Consider the following 24,420-nt stretch of genomic DNA (forward strand, 5'->3'; position numbering starts at 1 on the left):
GCAAGTGAGGGACGGGATTCGAAGTTCCCTCCTACGTCAGCGATCGAAGATTAGAGACGCCGCCGCGTTTGCCAAGGAAAGTAAAATAAGGTGGGCCGGACACTGATGCGCTTTGATGACAACCGTTGGACCAGAGCCGTGAGCGACTGGGTTCCCCGCGATATTAAGCGCACTACAGGAAGACCGCCGACCCGATGGTCAGATTTCTTCACGAAGTCCCTGAAAGAAAAATATGATGCTCTTCGTGTCCCACGCGAAAGGAGGAACCACTGGGCTACTCTGGCACGCGATCGGGACAAATGGAAGAATTACTGGCGCCCGCTCGACCAGTTCGAAGATCAACGGGAGTCAAGGTGATCAAGGTGATGATGTGCCACCGCGTATTCAGGACTCTAACGAGTAGTTCTCATAATTAATTGTATCCCGCAACTCCTGGAAGGACCATAATCACTACAGCAGCCCGATGGCTGCGCATTGCCACTTCTTGCTGACGCCCCGCCCACACCGTACCCTTTGCGCCGGGTCTGCTGGTCTTACGATGCGCTTTGTGAAGCGAACAAATAAGGATAGTGCCTGATGATAGAAGTTGTTTGAAAATTTAGGTGAGGTTGCCCAAGAAGTTTACACAAGTGAAATGCCGTTGATAAATGTTGGAGGGAGTGTTTATCATTCTGCTTTGAATTGTTAGATGGAAACCACCTGTCCATCTCTGGAAATACAAGAGATGTTTCAAAAAAAGTTAAAGAAGTGGCAAACTGTTGGGTGTCAATCTATATTTCCCCGCTTTTTTCGCCTTTCTTTCTGCACATTTAGCTAAGCGAAATTGGCATTCAATGCCTGACGAGGTGCAACTAAAGTCCTGCAGTCATGCATTGTACCTGAAGGCGTATCTCGAAGATACAAAGATGACAGAGGTATCTGTTTGCCACCTAATAGACCTAACCTTTTATATAAATTTGAAGAAGATTAAAATGAAGCGATAAAAGGTAGAAAGTAGATGGGAGTTAACTTAAGTCTTTGATTAAGAGCATTTAAGTCCTGGGATGATGCTGATGGAGTTAATCTGGTCTTATTGCAAACTTTGAAAAAAAAAAGTTGTTGAGCGTGCAGTTATTATATCTGAAATTTGAGCGCGAGCTCGTTGAAAGACATTCTGACGAATCCAATGGATGCGAAATGTCATGAAGGAACGGAAAAAAATCTGCGGAAGGCGCTTTAGTGTTCCCCATTTCATTGAAAAAATTCATAACAGTTGTACTATGCCTCGATCTTCAAGAAGGAATAGGCGGCGACGATGCACGGTTTTTCCAGGCAAGTTGGAAATAAAGACTAATAGAAAAGAAAGAAATTGGAGCAAAATTCAAATCCTGTGTTTCGGCACTCAATAGTATAAATGTCGGAGAAGAATTCCACGTAATTATGAAGTTATAGAGAAGCTCTTGGAAATGCATCTTCATTGGCGTTATCTGCGCATTTGCTCAGCACTTTCTCTTCAACTCAAATATGTTTGCCCGACTTCCTTCGCTCAGCTTTGAAATTGAAGGTAAGACTGAAAATCTTCCATTCAGGAAAAGAAAAAATAATTAAAATTGTAGCCGAGCCCACTGACGTTGCGGGTCGGATATTGAAGGACAAAGTGGACACGACTCCATTCTACAAAGAGTATCTGATTAAGCCGTTCATTCCCCTAGAACAGCACCACCTAGTGAGTTTCTTGAATGTTCTCTATGTCTAAGTTTCTTACATATGTGTTTACGCTTGCGTTTATAATGGTAGTAAAGCTTCCAATGGTTGAATTCTTGGCTAACTAACAAAAGAATTTTTTCTAGATATCAGCTGAGCATTCTATCGCCGCTTGCCAAATACGAGGAGTCCTGCCATTATTGCAATGCGATTTGTTCCGTCATCTGAATAATCAAGAGGATTTTCGTCAAGACAACATATCGTCAGCAAAAGAGCAAATAACAAGTTGAAATACTCGTTCTTCTCAAAAATTGTGTTACTTTTATGAAACAGATCCTGTGATGCTGCCATGACTACAAGTTCTGCAGCACTTGAGAATGTTAAAAGGATGGTTTTGGTCGAGAATCCTCTTTCTCGGTTCATTACAACGTATATCGATATGTGCACCAGGTCAGCGCTAGAAGAACAATAATACAACACTAACAATAATATCTGGCACACTATCTATCAATGCCATCTGTCTGGAAAATCCATTCGCAGTTTGCAAAGGAGTATCTGTAGTAGGCCCTAACATAACATCCAACGACCAAGAAATGATTTCTTAACTAGAACAGAATTTGGGTGCATAACTGAGTAATTACGTCATCGGTCAAGCTCACTAAGGATGACAGGTGGGCAATCGCGAGGCTAAGTGGGATAACCCCAGGGAATACTGGAGGAAAGAAGTTAAACGCGCACCAAAAGCGATCCTGTGGTTGCTACAGGCAATGATTGACGAAGCGTTTCAATCCACATCGTACACATTATTTCTAGGAATGTTGTAGAGTTGATGATACGGAGAGCACTGCACAAATATATCGCAGAGTAAAAACAAAAAAACGAAGCACGGTGCAGCTGCGTTTGCGCTCGAAGCGGTGAGGAGGAGCGTAGCGGTCAGGATCAAGTGAGGACCCCTTCTACCACCATTTATTGCTGTAGTTCGGTTCCAACCCAACTATACTTCCTCTACGATACGAACGCGATATCGAATTTCATCGCGAGATGAACGCAACATTACCATACGTTTCTTCCATAACTGAGAATAACTTTGTTTCGAAGTGGGATCACGGCGCATTTGAGCCGAGTTGCACCTGTTCACCATGTAAAGGCAAAGCAGAACGTATCATGTCGCCCTAATGCGTTGCATCTTCGGCAGAGGTTTGTCTCTTTGCACTCACCAGTCGTTCCATGCACTTACTCATACTTTAAGTAGCAGCTGAAGTCATGAGTATAAATGATTCTAATGCGAGAAATTCATAGGTGTTCAGTTTTGTTTTTTTTTCTTCGCTTCAATAGTGGTCTGTAGAATAGAATTATCAAACCGTTCCTGAAACTTGTTATTAGTTAAATTCATTTGTATGTGAAATATGAATATGATGGGTACCAAGAAGTCAGTGATATTATCACCCTTCAGGAAGCATTACATAAATGATAAGTCTACTACTTCGAAATATTTTCAGCCCAGTCGGATCTGATGTAAATGGAATACAGCACTCTTAATCTCATCATCATTGACAGTGCAAGCAATGTAACTGGTATGTCAGATAAAACCAGGAACTTTCTTTCAGTGACGATGAGGAGAACCCAAAAAATTGTCTTGGCTGCATTGGTTCCTTGAATATCTTCTGTTTCCTCAGCAAGCTGCACAATATCCTAAACAGAACGAGCATCTCACTCTCTCTCGATTATGAGGACAACCTCGTCAGTCATTTTGCTCCTGCATCGTGGTAAATTTTTGTTTAGTTGTGGCAATCATTACACCGAAGTTCTTGCTTTTTTATGTATAGGTTTTGCAACTTCCCTGTAGATTTCGCAAATTACACCATCGTAAAGTACTCCCACGGCTACAAAAGGAAACTATCGCAGCAAGTTGAGAAATTTTTGCATAGGGCAGGAGTTGGACAAGAAATCGCTGATCACGTAATTACTAACATAGCAGGCACGGATTCCCACATCTTTTTTTCAGTCAGCTTGACGCTAATGTAAAAAGTTAACAAAGAAATTTCAGAATTAAATACTACATCATCAGAAATACGCACAGTGGTCGAACAACAATTCCACGTAAGCGAGAGGATTACAAAAATGCTTGTGCGAATCTATTACTATGATTATGTGTTATTTGGTATACCTTTGCCCCGTTTTATGTGATCGAGAAATATTGTCTTCTGCTTCTTCCAAAAGCATTTAAGTGAATCTTTCATTAATTCGACACAAAGTATGCACATACATACATACACACATACCAGAACTCAACCAAGCTCAGATGTTCAAGAAGTATGGAAGCTTCTTGTGATTTCTATAGCGACACTTACGCAACACTATCTCGCTGTTAGATGAAAGTAATCCACGCACACATCCAAAAATACGATCATCCTGCTCTTATTTGGCGAGCAAGTGCAGTAAATGGACAGTAATAATTTAATGAATTGTTCTTCGCTTGAAGTCGCTTGATCTATGTTCGAAAGAGGACTGATTACTAAGTGAATTCCGATGATTGCTAGCACTTGTCACTTTAAGGGATTCAGTGTCTGCACTGAATGGTCCTCAGTGTTATATGTTTATTATCACACATCGTTGTTATGTTGTTGCTTGCTCATAAACAGTAAAAGCAAGTAAAAAAATCGCCTTGAACCAAGTAACCAAACCAATGTAACAAACAATTTCAAAAGCGAAGGAAAAATTTAAATTATAATGTTGCAAATTTTATTTACTGACATCCGGCTACTAACATTGAGATCCGATCGCGAACATTCTACACAACGTCTTCTTTTCCACTAAACCATAAATATTACATGAGAGTACGTCTATATGTTTCTGCTTCCAAGCAGAATACATGAGGGAACCGAATAAAACAAGATCTTAGTTCTTATCTATCTAACCTTGTAGCCGTGATAAAGAATGGAGTTCTCACCGGAAATGGTAAAAACTACTCCAAGAGAATCCCCTAGTGAGGTTCCATATTCCGAACCTGTGAGTACACTCGTACATTGCTGCTATCACATCTGATTCGGCACAGGAAAACCATAACGACACTATTGAAGGATGATTGGTTCCCCTTTTCGAGTAGAATGTCGAAATTAACAGCTAAATTCGAAGCAACGTCGAATTTCAAGTTGGCCGCTCTCATAACATTGAAGATAAGAATGAATGAATTCGAAAAATCATGGTATGCTTTAGTTACTATTCGCCAGTCTACTAAAGCGGTCTTCCCCCATGTCACAAGCGTCGGGAGCGGGTGCACCACCACCAGATGGAGCTCCACCTCCGGTAGCAGACTTTCATGGATGCTTGTGTTTTTCTTAATCATATTTTCTTTCAGAATGGTTCATGTATGAAAAAGTAACCTTGCTGATGCAAAAAGATACTTTGGCAGTGATTGTAATATTTATCTTACCAACTTCACTTATCTTGCAGAATCAAGAAGGAGCTGATGACAAGGATGAAAAGAAGGAACTAGACGGTACTGGCGCCGGCAGTCAGATGGGAGGGGCCAGTGGTGCTGAAGGTGGAGGGACATCGGCTGGAGGAGGTATCTCCGCCTGCGACAATTTTTATTGCAGGAATCATGAGAGATTTCAAAAGATATTTTGCTGATTTGAAATGATAAGAGATGTAAAAATTTAGAAGGAACTTCTAGCGGCAAAAAGAAAGACAAGAAAGGAAAAAAAGGAAAGAAAAAGAAGACGGCTCATTTCAAGCAAGTTTCTCTCCATACTTGCTAGTTTTCACAGAACAGTCATCTGATGCATTACTGAATAGCTGCAACCCATTTATAGGAAACGAGGACATCCGTGTTACAAAGTTCTGTGCATCGTATTCTCACTTTTGTCATTAGCAAGTCTTGCTACAGCATTGACTATGGGTGCACTGATGTTAAACGATACAGCAAGCAAGTAGACGCCATAATAAAATGGTTGCTCCCGCATGTTTTTCGTTTCAATGAAGTTTTCGATCGGGAACGTTGAATGAATTCTGATGTTTTCTTTTTTTTTGTTTTGACTAAATATTACACAACACTGTCCACAAAACTGGACATCACTGCACTCACCCCTTTGAAAATTTGTGCCTCAATTTTTTTCGACGGTTTGCGCGCAATCACCACCGCTAATAGAAAATTTTGTACCAGCATAACGTGATAATCCTGATAATGATACAATTGAAAATCATTTCTACTTGATATTGCGATATTTTAAAATGAATGGCAATACTTGTTGGATCTAAACCAACAGTCTCGGTTTTTCTCATCGGATCTACACTAAAATGCAATCATAGAATAACACCCGCAGACGACGACAAACTCCAATACTTAAATAGTTCTCGAAATCAATGCGAAAACAAAGTTCGTAATCCATTTGCGGTTTAGTATTCTTGGGGAAGTCAGTTGCACACTGCAAGAGTATGCGAAAACGTGAGCTCGACCCAGAGGAAAGTGCAACATCAATCGCGAGTCTGAAAGCTTTTCCCTGGAGTTCTAGGGCTGCTCCTATGTAAAAATAATAGGAATTTTAAAATGTTAGACGTGTGCGTATGTTTGCAACGTTTCTCATTTCTCATTTCTTGGAATTAAAATTTGAAGAGAATTAAAATTATATTTTGTATTATATTTATTGAAATTAATATCAGTGAAGTTGGCGATGGAAGTTTCTGCAAACCACGGACCGAAAATGATGTGCTGCAGGGATTTAAGGGCATCATCTCAATTGACGATGTTGGTGTTCCTGAGTTACAATATAGAGCAAGGGTTGTGGAGTATGTTCCACAGAGACGCCAATGTCGTCACTTTCGTGATATGCACCCTTCTAAGCAAAGGATAATCCGAACGATCTGAAAGAACTTCCAAGCCCAAGTGGAAGATCGTTGATTATTTACGGCAAAGAGGAATGCGGCCTAGCATTGTCGTGCAGATGTACCTGTTGTGTTCTCGACCAATAAACGACATGACAACTACACGACCGTTCAATCTTTCCGCTCACAGCGAGCAAACGATTCTTGCAGTCTTAGCACTTGCGGTTTCATCAGGTTGCGATACGTCGTAATAGAGCATTCTTCTCATGTCCCACTATTTGCACAGCTTTTTTGGGATGGTTATTCTATTCAACGACAAATGACCATGATTTACTTATATTTGCCCTCAATTTCAGATGTTTAAGGGTGTCGTAGTAAGTTCAGGTCCATCTCCTTTTACGGGTTTCCACAAGAATTTACTTTTGCGACAGGCAAGAAGACTTGTTGACGACTTTACACGGAGGTGCAAAGGTGAAGGCTGCTATGCAAATGTGTACACTTAATTGAAGAAACTCTCAGCGCATTTTCGGCTTGTAGGAAAAGTGATGAGAATTTACACAACCACCCAAGTAATAGTCGACTTTTCAAGCTTAAACTTCATCCTTCCTTCCAGGTAAATAGGTAAATTTAGCCCACTGCAACTACAATTTTCCAGTTCACTATAGCACCAGAAACGAATCCTCTTTCCAGCTCTACTACTAATACCACTTATCAGCTGATATAAGATCAGTTTATGTTTTGCTTTAAAACTAGAAACTAGCGTGTTTAACTTACGGGTAGCATACCCGTAAGTTAAACACGCTCCTTACTCTAGTTCGCGATGTTTAGGTCGGTACCCGAGGAAATAGGGTTGGGGCTGTAGATAAAGAATGTGAGAGCGATCACGCACAATTCCCTTTAATTATCTTGAAGATGGGCATGCTTCACTGCCTTGTCGATAGAATTTTCTTATGAGTGACCTTATTAACGCGCTGGTGTGGTCAGCGGCCTATCCGTTGGTTTTATATAGCTACCTTTTGTCCGCTCGCACTCATTCACGGCGCGTATTTAGAGGTGGTGCTTTATAAGGTGCCTCATAGAAATATAACGTTGAGAAGAACGAAATATAACGCAAAAACCTTCACGAAAAGATCTTTTCTCGGAGATATCTTAACGTCGTCAATTTCGTTGTATGCTGCTTAAGGTGTTTTCGTATTTGCAACAGGGTAGGTGGAACTAACTGTCGTCCGCCCGCCTAAGAAGAAATGAGAAAAAAGGATTGATTCCGATAAATGATTGATGGGCGACAAAGCAGCATTTTTACCCTCTCATTTTTCCTGCGAACTAATTCACCTGCGATCGGTAGAGATTGTAGTCTGAAAGACTAAGGTCTGCTGAGAATAGAGCAGAACAATTTACTTCCCAGTTATGTTCACTTATTTAGAAGGCTACATGTAGCGCTTGAACCAAGAAGAGGAATTGCAATGAATATTGCCTCCTGCAGAACAGCAGGCATGGAATGGTCTAGCTAGTAGTCCCATAGATACCGTGGTGAGGGACCCCGCTAGAAAAGCTAGAGATGGAATGTAGATTGCGGGATATGCGGCGTTTCCTCTCATCTCTCCCTAGTCCTCGTAAAAACGGCTTGGGAACCGCTTTAGTTTCTTCGAATTACGTTAAAGTGTTCTTCTGTGTGCCCTTTCCGGTCCTCTTAGCAGGCTATTCATTGGTTTTTTCTGCTCAACGCTACTGAGAGCATAAGAGAACAGTTGCGTTGTATGGTCAAAATTCTGGTCAAAACGCCCTGTTGTCGTTTCGAATCAAAATATCTCAAACATCCAACCCTAAGCTTATCTTCTACGTCCAAGACTCCAGCTGAGAATTTCGAGGGCTATTTTTATTGTACGTACCCCTTGAGATTATTTGATGATTCGCTTCGGTTGCTACACATGTTGTAGCAGAATCGAAGTGGATTGACGAAAAAGTGACTTCTGATCGAGTTTATTACTCAAAAAGCTGGTGGACTCAAACATCAAATTCATTGCTGATAGAAATGAAGCACATCTGCAACGATAACAGAAGACGCATGACTGTTGATGAGAAACGAGAGTCAGTTCCATTCATAGTTAGCTGCACCACAGGCGAGGTCGTCTGTAATGGCCGTGGTTGACAAGCAGCTCGCCGGCGAATTGTGGTATCATGGTCTGCTTCCACGAGAAGATATCAAGGTAACCCTGCCAAACTACAATACCACCCAACTGCAGAACAAGTTTCTAGATGATGCTAAGGAACAATGGAGATTTCCTAGTAAGAACTACTGAACCTGTTGCTGGGAAGCCTCGCGCACTCGTACTTTCCGTAATGGTTAAACAAGAGCTAGAAGATGAAGGTGTAAGTGTCAGATCTCTTCTTCGGTAGATGGTTCTGCTACGAAGATCTCAACGATTAAAATGAATATTATACAACTACCTTCTTGTCCACTGTAGCCTTTTCATTGTGTGGCCCGCCAAGGTGTACAAGTTCTTAAGGAAATTATTGAAAATGTGATATCCACTTTAAGAATCATTGCACATACTTCGATTTTCAGATAAAACATTTTGTGATCACCGTTTTGCCGTCTGGAAAGGTCATGATTGAGAAATACGCTTTTGAATCAGTTACCTCGATGGTAGAATATCACCTAAAAAAGAAGGATTCTCTAACGAAGGTAAAGCTACTTCTATCAAGTACCACTGTGTTCCAAAGCAGCTTCGACTTCTTCTTTTTCGTTGTTTGATGATGGAGCGTAAACGACTGAGATAGTCGAAACTGGTGTTGATCCACGTCTTCTCGTCCGTAAACAGAAGATTCGGGTCGTGAGCCGTTTGAAAATAGTCTATGTCCATTGCTCTAGTAGTGATGATGAAGACACTCCAACTCCTCTACTGCAGAGTGTTCTTATAAACAGTTTGTCTCCAGTGTTATATGCGGGGTTCAATGGGCGGCGTTGCCTTGTCTCGGCCGGACCCGGCCGCCGAATGACGCCGACCTAAATCTTTCTAGTTTGCATCATCAGATCTTCAATGGCCGCTCCCAATCCATGTAAAAGTAGCTTGTGAGTTCAGATCGTCATCTCAGTCTTTTTCTGTTTCGGCAGCTTATATGGCTCCTGCAACCCTCTCCTTCCTCGCGCTACTGTACCATGGTTTCCTCCAATACCAAGAGACTATTCTATTACGGTCGTTCTGAAATTTTGAAACCTACGATCAAGTTACATGCTTTTAGTCTAACGGGTCTTGCGGAACGACGGACGTTCTCCCGAACAGACAAATGGAGGTTAGTTGTTGGAGGCAACTCCAAACTGCCTCCCTTGCACCTCAGTTATTTGATCGCAAGCAGGAGATCGAAGGTCCATGTGGTTCGCAACTCTATTTAACAAGATCGTTGCAGAAGGACGGACTCCAGACGTCCGTGACCGTGCCTGTCTGGAGAGGAAAAGGAGACATTGCTGACTGCACTTCGTACATGCCTATACGACTGCTGTGCCATACGATGAAGGTTTTTGAGCGTGTTCTTTCTGAGGAAAATTGTCAGCGTTTCACTCAATCAGTGCGGTTTTGTGAAGGACTGCAGCACTATAAATGCCATCCATGCTGTCCGCATTCTTCTGGAGAAACATCGAGAGAAGAACCGCAGTGTGCATCTTGCTTTTCTCGATCTCGAGAAGTCCCACATGAGCTGTTATGCATGTCCATGAGGTCGCATAGAGTACCAGAAGAATATGTGCGGTGGACAAAGCTGCTTTATGCGAAGCCTACCAGCGTTGTACGATGCGCTGTCGGAACACGCAGGCCATTTCCTGGACAAGTAGGGGTTCATCAAGGTTCATCCCTCTCACCCCTGCTGTTCATACTGTGCATGGACACGATAACGAAGGAAATCCAGAAGCAGCATCCGTGGACTCTACTCTTTGCCAACGATGTCATGCTCGCGTCGGAGTCTCGAGACGATCTTCAGAAACAAGCACAGTCTTGGAAGGATCGGCTGCAGCCATATGGATTGCGCCCCAACACATCAAAAACTGAGTACAGTGCGGAGTGCGGACCAAGGATAGAGGATGGTTCAATTTGTGTCGATGGCACCGAATTAAACAAGGTGAACTGTTTCAAGTACCTTGGATCTAAATGACATCTACAGGCGACATTGATCAAGAAGGTCGAGCATGCGTTAATGCGGCATAGATGAAGTGGAAAATGGCAGCAGGCGTACTGTGCGACAAGAAAGTCCCTGTTCGACTGAAGTCAAAGATCTACAGGACGGTTGTGCGATTGGTTGCCCTTTACGGATGCGAATGCTGGTCGACGACGAAAGCCTTGGAAAGAGTGTTGCACGCTATGGAGATGCGGATGTTGGAATTTACGATAGGTGTAACGCTAAAAGAGAAAGTATCCAACGACACTGTACGCTCCATCTTGGGCGTCGCCCCGATAACTGAGAAGATGAAGGAGGTGCGGCTGAGATGGTTTGGTCACGTCTTGCGGCGAGAGGAAGACTCTGTTGCCAAAACCGCTCTGAAGCTCGACGTTTCAGGAGTGAGGCCGCGTGGGAGGCCAAAGATTCGCTGGTTAGATCGTGTGGAGCTGGATATGATAGATGCGCGTTTATGTACGGCTGATGCAATGGATAGAACCAAATGGAAGACAAGAAGCAGAAAGGTGAACCCCGCGACAGTGCGGGACAAACGCTAGGAAGAAGAAGAAGAAGAAGCAGCAGCAACATGGACGGGGGTGCGGGATACAAGGGCGTTACGGCTCAGTCTCGGAACAGCAGAAGCACGGAGTCATTCTTTCGAATCCACCTTTCGTTCAGGGCACACACACTTTCTGGTCCGCAACTAGCCCTCTATTCGCCTCTTGGGGAAGTCCTAATTTCCTTGCGACTGACCTGCTGTGATCCATCTACCGTCGTCATCAGATTCATAAATAAAAATTCTACAAGGTAAAATCCTAGTTACGAAGTTTGAGTGTGGGCGCATCTTATGGTTACAAGTAGGCCTCGTAACATCTGATTATGAGGTCTTCGGTCTCCTTATAATGTGACGAACAACCAATGACGGTTTCCTGCCACCATGTCCCATGCCACCTATGGCCGGCCAAATTTTTCGGTTTTTTTTCACATGTCATCAACTGATACAGCATATTTACTTCTGCGTAAAAAGTGGCTTTAGGGTATGCCACTCATTGCGGCACACCCTAAAGCCACTTTTTACGCAATTTTCCTACTTCCCAATTTTCCTACTACACCCTCCTACTAGTACATCACGATAAGGCGAATAAATGATAGGTAGATTCATAGAAGACTTCGTTGATAATCGGGGCAATCCACAGGCACTTGGTTAAGATGTTAAATGCTGAACTGTCTCCAGCAAAACGTTTCTGAATACCTCTCGTTACTGCCATCATTTCTCAGCATGTAGCCTGAATAAAAAATAAATAAAGAACTCATCCTTGAGTTTAATAGGCTCCTCGTCCGTCCTGGCTGTCGTTGAGGGTCTCGAGAAGACCCACATCTGCTTGCACTTATCGAGGCGGAGTAGTCGTAGGCTGCAGCTAGTTTCGGTATGAGGGTGAAAACATGTTGCAACTTTGCGCTGCTTGAAACCAACATTATTAAATTGTTGGCGTATACAAGATCGACAAAGGGACATATAGCTGATGCTAAAACGACATCAAAGAAACACTGTTCGACTGTTCCATGCACGGGAGAGCTGGAGAAAAAGGATCGCCCTCTAGTCTCCACTTCAAACGCTGAAGACCATTCAGCCGGTCTTTGAACCACAGCGGCTGTTTTTCTATTTATGTCGTAAATTGAGCGTACGAACTTTACCGGAATCATATCGGCGTGATTCGTGTAGAAAAGTGGCCCTCGAAAGGAGCCTTGAAAGTGACCTCAACATCGTGAAAAACTAGCTCCAATTTCTTCTAATACCGCTGCTACGCTTCGACCGTTGATCGTTGATCGACAAAAACCGAGGGTTTATTTCTTTGCGATCTTTAGTAGGCCGGTTCAAGAAGAACAACAATTCCGAAAGCTTGTTCGTTCCACACAGGAAGTGCTTCTTCGGTAATCCTTTTGTTCCGTGACGGATAACTTCTTGCGGAAAAGTCTTAAGACAGCGTGTTCCAACGAGTCAGTTTAATCTATACTGAATAGATAATCCTTGTCACCTCACGAATCATAGACGGAAAGAGAGATTTTGGCATGTTTACACTAATTCTTCGTTAGATTTCCCATTCCATCTTCCTAAATACTCACAAAAAGTTACAACTCGGTCGGGGGTTCTTCCCTGATTGTGATGTATGCCGGTCGTTGAACTTGCACGAGTTCATAGACCTACGGCGTCTGCTTGTTGAATATAGCCTTTCCTCGAGTTCTCGCCTTGCTGCGTCTCTTCAAACTACTCCTGGCAGCCATACGTTCTCAAGATCTTCTTTTGCTTCTTTTTGTGACGCTTCTCCTGGCTGAGGTAGTCATTAATGTGGTTGTCAAATACAGCACCGTTCGTTCGTTTTTCTTTGCAACTCCCTCAATACGTTCAGTAGAAGAGATGTCGGTGATGCAATTTCTTCTTGGTCCATTAACCAGTATTAGTCGACAACCGATGGGGAATTCTTTTCTGCATTTCACACTTTTCACCTACAAAGTCAAGCTACGGCTGATGGATCTTCACAATTCTTTTTTTGGAGCCGTTAAGCTGCGGAGAACTGAGCCATTTCCGACAAAGCTCTTCCCGAAAACGAAATCGAGCTAAAGTTTGATAGTTGACATATTTGGCTCGAGCTGCCCTTCTGGGTTGTCTACTCCCACGTTAGCCTGTGGCGTTGGTGACTCTTTTCAAACGTAGATGCAATGACGAGGTGCGCCTGCTTGCAAATATCCACCAGACTATTTCCGTTGTCTGGGATTTGCTTCCCTTAGTGACACAGAGCACATCGGACTCTTACTCAAGCCCATCTTTGCATCAATTACGACAATCGCAGCTCTGTGGCTTTGTATTTTCGTCACTGTATAAGTCTTCAGCAGCTTCTGTGGGTGCATCAACAATTACTATTAGGAGATTTAGTCCCAACAATCGTAAACAGGCGTGTCCTGACGGTGTTGATACACACTCCTCTAGGTTGTCGTAATTGTGCCAAGAGGCAGAGACCGCTAGTTCAACGTGTGAATATTTGGTGCTAAAGAATCCTTGTTATCCTCCTGCATCGTCCTGCAAAGTAATGAATTTGACAGTGAGCTGAACCACAGCTCGTTTTTCATTATTTGGTGCACTTTTATAACACTGGTTCGTATAGCTTGTATAGCTCGTAAACTCCCGAGGAATACTCTCAGATGCTAATTGCGTTTAGTGGAAATCTGGTCACCACATGGAGGGAACAGTCAGACTTGTACACACGGCTTCTCCTTGAAACTTATTATCTTGCGCATTCGAATTCATTTAAAAATTTAACGACTATGTTATGTTTGCAGACGTTCTTCATAGCAATACACTTCAAATAAGTAAAAGTTGTTTTCAAAATATGTTTTGGGACTTTGCGAATTCCAACTCATTCAAAACCCTTTCTATTTCACTCCTACTACTAACTTCCTTTTATTAAGGCTCAAGAAGTCATGCTCATGAATCCAATTGTACGACAAAGTTGGGAGCTCTCACATGATGATGTTGAGTTGACTAAAAAATTAGGTGAAAACTCTGCTTTGTGGAAATTTGGAGAAAAACTATAATGATTTGTTCGATGTATATTAAAATTTTGCTTTTTAGGAGAGGGTGCTTTTGGCGAAGTACACATGGGCAAATTAAAGTTGAAATCAGGCTCCAAGGTTACAGTCGCAGTTAAACTGGTACATTATGGAAAATTCAATTCTCCTTTTTTCAAACAGGGGTGAACGTTTCACTATCTACTGTTATCCTTTATTCCGAGTTCATTTTGTTTAGGCTAAACTTGAAGTTTTGACAAAAGAGCAGATCAAGGAAATAATGCACGAAGCCCGTCTCATGAGGCACTTTGATCACCCAAACATTGTTAAATTTTATGGTGTTGCTGCTGGCCAAGAACCTCTAATGGTGATTATGGAATTGGTATGCCTGGTCCTACATCATTTCTTCTCTGTCATTACTCGTCTTATTCATTAAGATCGAGGACATCTACTTCACAGTCAGAGATTTCTCTGACATATTTCTCATAACTTTGCTGTTCAAAATTTTCTTGATGGTGGGAAGCTACTCCCAGCTAGTGCTTCGTTAGCATAGGACCTTTCGTTTCATTTTAATCCTAGTCCTAGCCCCCAGTTCTAATAGCCTACTATCTTCACTGTGTAAGTCCTTTCACTGAGGCCACAGCTTCTTGCTCGCGGCGCACATGTCTTCTTCTTATTCTTCAACGTTCGCCATCTTCGAAGTCCGCTTTTCAAGTTAGATTGATCTGAGCTGCGTGCCATTCCACCAGCAAAATGCTTGATTAGCTAGCTTCATGTCAGTAAATCGGGTCAAGCCAACACTGTTTCGTCCGTCTTGTTCAGGAGTGCCTGCAGGACCTGAGTGTATTATGGGGGCAATATTTACGTATCCTTTCGGCCATATAAACCATGCCAAATCTCAGCCTGATGTCGCCCTTGCGGATGTGAACGGAGGAGTATCGTATATCGGAGCATCATTATTTTTATACCTTTGAAGCGATGTTTCACGTCCTTTAGGAAATTAGGCATCCACTTGTCGCAGAGCACACCAGCACTCGATCGCCACATCAGCCAAGCAGAGCCTTCACAACTGGGGATTAAAGAGCGAGACTGCCCGACTTTTGACTTTTGATCGTATTTGACGCAAACTGGTGAACATGGGGAATTATGCCAATGTACCGCGATAGCTTATACTCTGTTTCGTGGGTCAGGGAAGGGCTTTTGCGCTCAGCTAGTTCGACTCTTCTGGGAGAGCATACTAGTGTGAAGCGTATCAAATGTCTTTATGCGTAATCCAGTCGAGTGCTTTCTCCAAATCGAAGAATGAAAGATGCAGCGGTTTCTGCCTTCAACACACCCTCTGCATCAGGAGTCATGAACCATGAATGGCGTCGGAGGTGTCGCAGTTGATGATTAAACTACGTTGGTGGGCAGATGAACAGTGTGTCGAATTCTACGGTCGACTACGCATCCAAATATTTCCATACTTTGAGGTGGTCATCGAATCAGCCTGTTTTCTGAGCCCTCTGATTCTTCTTCCGAATAGGCGCTGTCTCCTTTGCTGTCAGCCCACGGAAGCTTTTTTTCTACCATTACTCACTTCAAAAATGGAGTTAGCCAACCACATGACTTTAGCAGTTCTGCTACTAGATAGTTTGGAGCTGGTGTCCTCCTCGTTCTCATCTGTTTCAGGACCGACTCAGTTAAGGGATGGGAAGACTCTTCTGTTGAGATCTTCTGATTCTCGAGGTGGTCATGCCATCGCTTTAGTTCTCTCCTTCGGTCTATTCGAAGGCTTTCATTATTCTACCGACGCCATATGATGTTTTTTCAAAATCTTCAGTCTGCTAGCGACGAGATCTTGCCAAATGATGGATGTGGCGTTTGCTACGTGCGTGTTGAGCGTCTTACAGAAGTCATCAATAGTCGAGGTTTTCGCTACATCCGCTGCTTCCCTAGCATCTTTTCTCGCCTTTCTGCAAATTTGCCTGTTTTCTGATATCTTAGTATTAAGAAAGACGTGATAAAGACATTCCTCTAACGGACTTCGTTTCTACTTCCTTCAGTTGTACCTTTATTATCGTTTAAAGTAAGTTGAGTTGTACAAAGCAGCGAGCGGGTTGCTTTGACTATCTTACTACTTTCACTCTCAAGGATTGGCGGTTGGATACACGGAATAATTTAGTTTTTTCCCCTCTGCGTGCCACCACTTTGCTGGAATAGGTCACATTAATAGTTTCTTTTTGAAAGTGCGATTTTGACTGTGAGTATCTATTCAATACACATACAGAAGCTACAGAAGAAATATTGTGTTACTATCGGATTGTAGAGTACGGCTGAAGCATCTGTAGATATTTGGCAAAGAAAGGAGATCTAAGAAGATAGAAATAGTTGGTTGGAATCTTCGCATATGAAATGATATCTCAACGCAAAAAAAGTCAGCTGCGGCTACTGAAGATTCCCTTCTATAGCCAAAAGGGAAGTCTGATTGGATGCAGGGTACGGAACCCAAGGATGACCTCAGAGGATCTCAAAAAGCGTTTGAAAGAAGTGGAGGTAGAATTGGGCCAAAGGCGTGCTTTTTAATTCAATGCTGCTGATCAAGGCAATATAAATAAGGGGCCGGCGAGAGAGCTGGCGTGTCATCTGCTGAGCTTCTTCGGCGTACTCCAGTCGACGAAAAGAAAAAGTCGTAAAGTGGGTGCGGTGATACATCCCTACAGATATGAATGCTTTTTGCTTCTTTCCCTTTGCATTAATTCCTTTACCCTTTCAAGAAATAAAACGATATTATTTCCATTCCCTACGTTATTTTACTAAAAGTTTTAAGGTGGACTGTGGTGCACTTGACACATATCTCCAAAAATCCGAACAACCTATGGACAAAAAGAATGAGATGTGCTTGCAGGTGCGATTGAGTTCAACATTTCAAGACAGCCGTTTACTAATTTTCTTGAGGCGGCTTGGGGTCTAGAATACCTCCACGCCAAAAACGTCCTTCACAGAGATATTGCTGCACGGAATTGCCTGTACGGAGATCACAAGGTCTTTGTTAAATAATGGTTCAAGTGCTGGTTTCGCTCAATTTGATGCACAACTGAAATTTGACAGAATGCAGGTTAAAATTTCTGACTTTGGACTAACGCGAGAAGGCACGGTTTACCAAATGGATCCACACAAAAGAGTACCTATACGATGGCTAGCCCCAGAAACACTGAAAATGGCTATATACACCCAGAAAACAGATGTGTTTAGTTACGGTGAGTTGGCTGAATCTAATAATTGAAAATATATACTGTATAATATAATATATTCCAATATGGTTGAGCAAGTGTCTAGGTATAATGTGTTGGGAGATCTACAATAACGGTATTGAGCCCTATCCCGGCATGACAGTCGCAGAAGTTAATCAGAATGTGAGTTATGAAAACTACTGATACCGATTTTTGAGGAGAGAGGTTCTTGGTAGGCTAGTGAAATATGCATATATGAAGCGAAAATCATACTTCAGTCTTTTTTTCATAAATAGCGCTGAGTCTGTGATTGAAACGCTCGCTGTTATTTCATGTTGTGTCCCTTAACCATCTTTTTGAATCGTTTTTATTTGTATGTTATATGTTGTGTTTGTATTTTGTATTTATTTGTTTCTTCAATTTTTTGTTTGTTAATTTGATTAGACTCAAAGAGTGCCGTTCAACCGGTAACCACTAATATCAGACATCATTTGAAGGTGAAATTAGTTACGGTAGAGCCATCAGGTTACAAAGTAGGGAAAAGTAATGGAAACAAAAGAAAAGAGAAAAAATCTTCCCAAGACAATGGTAGCACGCATTGATCTAGTTGTCCTGAATACACCAAAAGAACAGTATGTACAGCTCATGGTAAAAGCCAATTAGAAAGCTTTTTTACTGAACGCTTGATCCTCAAGCATTAGAGAGGCGTTATAATGGACTAAGGTGAAAGTGATATCAGTCGTTCCAATGTTATCTACTTCTTTCCTTCGGTTCTTTTTGTCCTAAACACCAATGCGTACAAGATCTTATACTTGGTCTATTCCTGAGAATTCGGAAGCAGCGAATTAGATTACGAAATTCACGGTTGTGTCTCGAAGTGTTCATGTCTGTTTTTTTGCAACTTGTTGATCACTACAACTAGGAAACGTTTTGCTTGATGAACGACTTTCGAACAAAGAGAGATCACCATCTGTTATATCTTTTATCCATGTTCTTAAGCTTGACTAGATGTTTCTATATGAATGGACTCCAATATTAACTTAATTTCACTATTTTTTAGTGGCCAGTTACAGGTCAAAGAAGGTTATCGAATGGAACTTCCTGCGAATGTTCACCCGGACATTCAAAACTATATAAAGGTACTCCTTTCCTTTCGGATTTAGCATGAACCCCGAACAATAGAAGGTCTGCTTTCTTGCAGCGCGCGTTTATGACGTACGCTGCATGACGACGTGTTCAAAAAAGTCATCAACACAATTTTGATGCCTCCTCGACAGGGAAACATATTTAAATTTTATTTGTCCATTATTCAAGAAATTGAAATTGAAAAATTCATTTGTCCAAGAAGCAATAGTCTCCAATTAATCACTTTGCTTTAATCTTTCACAACGAAAGAGCTGTGTGACTTGAAACCAAAAATATTCCAATACTTACTCAGATACTCAGATACTTAGATGGTCCTTTTCGACAGACGTGCGGCCTCCAGCATCTCTTTCACTCGTTTAGTCCCATCGCCATTGTCATCCACGATGTTCTCAAGTTTCGTGAGTGACGTTGACGAGGTCCTCGAGCCGTATCCAGCTGAGCTCTCAGTTGGATACGGCTCGAGGAGACTCATTCCGAGTAGCAAACAGCTGAGGATGCTCCATCCGAGTAGAAAACATGTCACACCATCTCGTTGGCGGTCTTCCTCGAGGGCGTTTAGCATCTCTTGGGATCCACTCTAGCTTTCTTTCAGTTCATCTGTCGTAGATTCTTCTCATAATGTGGCCGACCCATCTATGCTTTGCTGTCGATATATATTACGCTGGGTCGCGGTTAAACTTCTGAAGACATCAATCATCATCAAGATCATCAACATCTCTCAAGGGCGCTGTGAATAGTAAGTAGCTTCCTAGGCGTGGCAGCGGTGTCTGCCCACGTCTCCGCTACGTAACAGAGCGCTGGAAGAACTGTCAGGTCAAACAGATGGGCACGAAGATATTGGTCTGTCAGTTGGTCCGTAGCTTCCCTGACTGGTGCGAATGCTGCCTATGCTGCCTTATCCTTCTATTCAGTTCTTTCTTCAGGTAGTCTTCCATTCACAGAACGTCCAAGGTATACGAATGACGAAGTTTCCACGATTTGAGAGCCTTCAAGTTGTACTCCTCCGCTCTCGCAGTATTCTTTCTTCATAAACTGTGTCTTCTTTCTGTTTATTCGCAGTCCTATCCCCTTCTATGCTTTGTTCGTTGACCAACGTTTCTGCTTCATTGGTACCGCTCGAAAAGGGAACGATGTCGTTCGCAAAACGAAGGCTCGAGAGAAATCTTCCATCAACACGTATGCCCCTTTCTTCCCAGGAAAGTAATTTCATTATCCATTGCAATACAGCCGTGAACAGCTTCGGCGATATAGAATCACCTTGTGGAACCCCCTTTCAACAGGTAGGGTGAGGGAGCGGTGAAAAACCTGTTTCTTAGTGACGCATTGATTGTAGCAATTGGCTAATCTCCTCTCATACGACGCGTCCATATCTTGATCGACCAGTGCTGACAGTATCGTATTAGTTTCTATGTTGTCGAACGTTTTCTCATAGTCGACGAAGGTTAGAACAAAGGGAAGGCGATATTCCTGATAAACCTCAACGACTCTCGACACTGTCTGCATGGGGTCCAAGTAGCTGAAGCCTTGAGGTCTTTGTATAACGCGCTCAGCAAGTACATCGGACGGTAGTTCCTAAGGTCCTCTCGGTCACCTTCTTTATAAATAGGAACGGTTCGCGACATCTTCCACTGGTCAGGGACCCTTTCTTACTGAAGATAGGAAGTCATGTGCGCCGCTAAGATTACATGAAGTGGATGGCCATCAACTCGAAGAAGGTCTGCTGATGTGAAATCAGGCCCGGGACTGTAGCAGGTTTCATGCTTCTGATAGCGAGTCGTTTTTCTGAATTGAGAATGGCAGAGCTTCACCAGTGGGGATGATCGGGCTTGACACAGAAGTTGATGAACGGAAAAGGTTCGAGTAGACCTTCTCCGTAATGATTTCCATCTCATGACGAGAAGACGTGCGAGTCCCGTCTTTGCTCAGCAAGGCTGCTACCGGAATATTATATTCGCGGAGACCCCTGCGGTACTTCTTTTGACTTGTTCTTCTTTGCGCTGCTTCTAGAATCTTCTTCTGCCTGTGTTTCAAAAGACCCTCCTACAACGCTTTTCTGCAGCTAGTGTTTGCTACTAACCGCTCCATGTGCAATGCATTCGAACCAAACCTCAAAGCCCTTCTTCTTTCCAACAGTTCCTTAGTGGTCTTCGAAATTCGATCCAAGTTTGTTCTTGTTCTTGTGTTCTTGGTTATCCTCGATGTGTCAGTCACCTTGGAGCAAGGAGTCCTCAAGTGTGGAACTGTAGTACATGACTTCTTTTCTTATTTTCTTTTTTTTTCTTTCTTTTTATTTTGTTGCCTATAGCAGATGTTCTTTTCTATCGTGCGGCTAAGTCGTATTTCCGCACGAAGGAGACGGTGATCAGAACCACTACAAAAGGATGGTACTACCGAGACAAGTAGTGGAGACAGACAGCAGATAAGTGCAAGACAAGTCGAGTAAACATCACCTCGGTTGGTGAGTATGTTGTCGATCTCCGCACGAGTCGCACCATTGGGCGATTCCCATGTCCATCGATGGTGATCTTTTGTCATGAAAAGAGAGTTCCCATGAAAGAGCGGCAGACAGCAGCCCAACGAGACGATTGCAGTTTTCATTCCGCTCCCCTAGTAAAAACCTTTCGGCCCTAAACTCCTCTTCTATAGACCTCCCTATTTTTGCGTTGAAGTCCCCGATGGCGAGTAGGAGGACTTCTCGTTGCGGATCACTTCCTTCAGTTCCTCGTAAAACGCATCCAATTCGGATTCATCAGCGGCTGATGTTTGTGAGTAGCAGTTGATGATACTAATGGGTTTTTGGAACAGAGGGCGGAGGCAAGGAATGTCCAGACGAGGTGACAGGATCTCGTGAGAATCAACAAGATGGACTCCAGATGGGTGCTCAACAAAACCAACACTCCTACATTTCGCGACGGAACCTTCTCCCCACGTATGACGAGTGTACTGTCATTCATCTGTCGTTTGTCGCTCCTTCTGCACTTAGTCTCCTGCAGAGCAATCACGTGAAATTTGTTATGCCCTGCAACTCCGAGAAGGGCATGCAGGTCAGCGCCTGTGGAAACCGTTCTCCCGTTGTAAGCACCCAGTGTGAGACAGTCTCCATGGCGAGTCCTGCGTACCGTTCTACGTCTGAAACGGCAGAGCCCAGTGTGCAGGGTGCTGAGGCAGAGAATATGCTGGAGTGGTTGAAAGACTTTTCCCCAAACTAAGCATCTCTGCGCAGGCTAGCTTTCACCACAGGTCGTCGCCCAGCTTATATGGATCAGGGAGCCACCTTGCGACATTTTGCTAAGACGGTGGTGAATCTTAGCAGTGGTTTACTCTTAGCTAGGCTTCCTATTTCGAAAAGTTGGAATGTCGGATGTGTCGAACAATTTTCGATTCGGTAATCTTAGGTTCGATGTTGGTCTGAAAATCCAAACGATAGATACTCAATGGCTGAACTTGCTAAACACTTGTCAAGGACTCTGCAGATTCCAAGGCCGAAATTTGTGGAGAATCCACACAATCGTATGTGAAGAACGACGCAAGGTAAAGAAAGTACTGGTAAGGTAGCTAATTATATGTTCCAGAAAACATGATGTCATCTTATTAATGTTTATGCATTTTGATTTTGATGTGACGAAAGCAGCATAATTTGAAGCGACTTTTCTAAAATTGGCGGAATATGCGCAATCTTTATTTCCTTAATATTAGTCCGTTTTTCTTTCTTATTCTTCTGACCAGAAATATCGTTGAATTATTGACTTTGAGCTGGTAATTGTTGCTAATTTTGCGGTAGGAAGTCTATTATACAATCACTTCAAAATGAGAGGAATCTCATCGATTTCTTGAGAAATTTTCCAAAGACTATTTGCGGGATCCGTTAGGTCTGCAATAATGCGATGGAACCGGGAACAGTTCCTCAATAGAAAGCTATTGGATAGGTGATTTGTGTTCAACAACGTTTCTATACGTAAAACAAATGTGAATGCAAGCACTGAAAATGTAGTTTTTTTAGTTACCTAACTTGATTTTGAAATTGTGCCTTAGAGGTGAACATTCCTTCTCCTACTTGCCCGAAATCTACTATTTCTGTCTAGAATGGGCGCGTTCAATAGAAAATGGAATAGTAATGGAAAAAACGCTATTACAGATTATTTTCGGTGGGAATGATCTCTTCGACAAGGCTGCACTTCCACTGCTTCATTTTTCATATGTGGTCGAGTATGATTTTATAAATGATTTACTGATTTTCCACGCATAAATGCAACGATAATCTAACATGTAAACACCGACAATTTTGGAAGAACACTGTGCAAAATGAATAGGCATTGACTCTAATAAGTACTAGTATTTCACATAGCCTCCAATCAATCAAAGATCAATAACAACGAAAGGAGGTTGCCGCATGTAGTTGACGAAGTAGTGTTTATTCTTACGACAGGACCACTAACGAAGATCAGTGGTAATGATCGTAGCCATAATGTGGATGTTCTTGATATGACTCGTAGTGTTCGTGATGAGGTTCATAATAACTTTCATAATGAGGTTTAGAATAATATGTATCGTACTTTTTCTTATGCTCATCGTGTCCAGAATCGTAGTAGCCGCCTTTGCTGTCTCCTAAAAAATTACTTTTGATTTACCTTCTTCAAGATTTTATAATCGACGGACCAAAGAGGAAATTTTTTGCTGTTTGGGTGTCATAGTTTTGATATTAAACTCTGAGGCTCGAGTAGTATAATTAGTTCTCTTCACAGAAAAAACGCTACGGAGACGCTTGCAGAAGTATAAAACAGGAACTTCGCAGGATTCAGAACGAGTAGAGAAAGCACTGTCCGACTTCTTTTCTGAAAGAGTCTCCAGCGCTCTATCCCCCCGCTGGAGTATGAACACATCCTAAGGCGTACAATGATTCTCTCCAGAAGAGCAATATTGCGGATAAGCCCTCGAAAAACACGCTTTGCATCAACACCTACCTTTCTGAAAGTTTCTCAAACATCGTCCATTAACAAAATGATAAGGAAAAGTACCGTTCATCACGAAACGTGTAAACACCGCAACCATATCTACTGTGGTGTATGTGTTTAAAAAGGAGTTAAAACTTGCGAATACCCTCTTATTTAATCGACATCGGGCGTATTTAGTGCAATTGATGAGAAGTTTATTTGCGACTGCACTGTCAGTGGTTCAAAATTGTGCCAGATGAACCAAGACTTTTACGATCTCGGATCAAAATGGGGGCGTTGGCGCATTTCGCATAAAGATTGACACGCCAGATCCTTGGTCTCTTCTTCCCGAGTGCAACGTCAAAAAGAATAATGTGGCAATCTCCATGTGGGACTTTCGACAAACCTCGGCATGTTGATGCTTCAATAATTGTTTTCTTTAGTCCGGCTCAATTAAGGAAAACAATAATGTGTCAGCTTATGTGCGATTATCCGAATAGAATAATAAGACAATAGCGCAACACAAGGGATAAGTGTTCTCCCACACTTGCTCAACCCAAAGCTAAACTTCGGTGCATATTTGGTGAGAACGTTCCTACAAACAAGAGTTCATCAGAGTCAATTTTCCAAGCAGAAGCTTGAGTCAAGTGGTCGTTTTGAACAGTATATGTGATATGCGCACCATACATCGGAAACTGGGCTTTTCACACTGCTTGCTAGAGCGTCGCATAACATTCGTAGTTTCATGGTTGCAAAAATTGAAACTTTGGATTTTTCTTTTGTTATCTCACGGAGTGATCTTTCATTAAAAGACAGAGTACCTCAACATTGGAGAAGTTGGGATCTCTCACGAACAGTACAATTTTCAAGGAGCAGATTACAAGTATGAGTTACAAGCTCAATTTCACCCA

General features: G+C 42.5%; 4 protein-coding genes across 6 annotated transcripts; 3 read left to right on the forward strand and 1 right to left on the reverse strand.

The window, feature by feature from the left end:
* Nucleotides 1-105: 105 nt before the first annotated feature.
* RB195_014542 (uncharacterized protein) lies at nt 106-5,619 on the forward strand (the record flags this gene model as incomplete). Of its 2 annotated transcripts, XM_064204856.1 has the most annotated exons (8): nt 106-353; nt 3,291-3,449; nt 3,510-3,661; nt 3,731-3,783; nt 4,900-4,989; nt 5,137-5,251; nt 5,347-5,419; nt 5,499-5,619. In XM_064204856.1, 8 exons carry the CDS (start codon nt 106-108, stop codon nt 5,617-5,619), a joined length of 1,011 nt encoding a protein of 336 aa, XP_064060736.1. The 2 variants fall into 2 exon arrangements, with proteins under 2 accessions (XP_064060736.1, XP_064060738.1); XM_064204855.1 differs by lacking the exons at nt 106-353; nt 3,291-3,449; nt 3,510-3,661; nt 3,731-3,783 and having other exon boundaries at nt 4,936-4,989.
* On the forward strand, nt 1,504-1,973 carry RB195_014543 (uncharacterized protein; the record flags this gene model as incomplete). Its single annotated transcript, XM_064204857.1, has 3 exons — nt 1,504-1,543; nt 1,596-1,705; nt 1,830-1,973. 3 exons carry the CDS (start codon nt 1,504-1,506, stop codon nt 1,971-1,973), a joined length of 294 nt encoding a protein of 97 aa, XP_064060737.1.
* Nucleotides 5,620-8,642: 3,023 nt separating the features above from the next.
* Nucleotides 8,643-22,824, forward strand: RB195_014544 (uncharacterized protein; the record flags this gene model as incomplete). 2 transcript variants are annotated; one of them, XM_064204858.1, is made up of 16 exons in its annotated part: nt 8,643-8,714; nt 8,764-8,877; nt 9,074-9,193; nt 9,751-10,620; nt 10,707-11,180; nt 14,122-14,206; nt 14,285-14,364; nt 14,459-14,602; nt 17,030-17,107; nt 17,158-17,244; nt 17,318-17,459; nt 17,539-17,615; nt 18,506-18,571; nt 20,371-20,432; nt 21,974-22,109; nt 22,714-22,824. In XM_064204858.1, 16 exons carry the CDS (start codon nt 8,643-8,645, stop codon nt 22,822-22,824), a joined length of 2,718 nt encoding a protein of 905 aa, XP_064060739.1. The 2 variants fall into 2 exon arrangements, with proteins under 2 accessions (XP_064060739.1, XP_064060740.1); XM_064204859.1 differs by lacking the exons at nt 9,751-10,620; nt 10,707-11,180; nt 20,371-20,432 and having other exon boundaries at nt 21,974-21,980; nt 22,052-22,109; nt 22,714-22,798.
* Nucleotides 22,825-23,009: 185 nt separating this feature from the next.
* On the reverse strand, nt 23,010-23,267 carry RB195_014545 (uncharacterized protein; the record flags this gene model as incomplete). Its single annotated transcript, XM_064204860.1, has 2 exons — nt 23,010-23,183; nt 23,235-23,267. 2 exons carry the CDS (start codon nt 23,265-23,267, stop codon nt 23,010-23,012), a joined length of 207 nt encoding a protein of 68 aa, XP_064060741.1.
* Between the last annotated feature and the right edge of the window lie 1,153 nt (nt 23,268-24,420).

The sequence above is a fragment of the Necator americanus genome, chromosome V, assembly GCF_031761385.1.
Source record: "Necator americanus strain Aroian chromosome V, whole genome shotgun sequence".
NCBI lineage: Eukaryota > Metazoa > Nematoda > Chromadorea > Rhabditida > Ancylostomatidae > Necator > Necator americanus.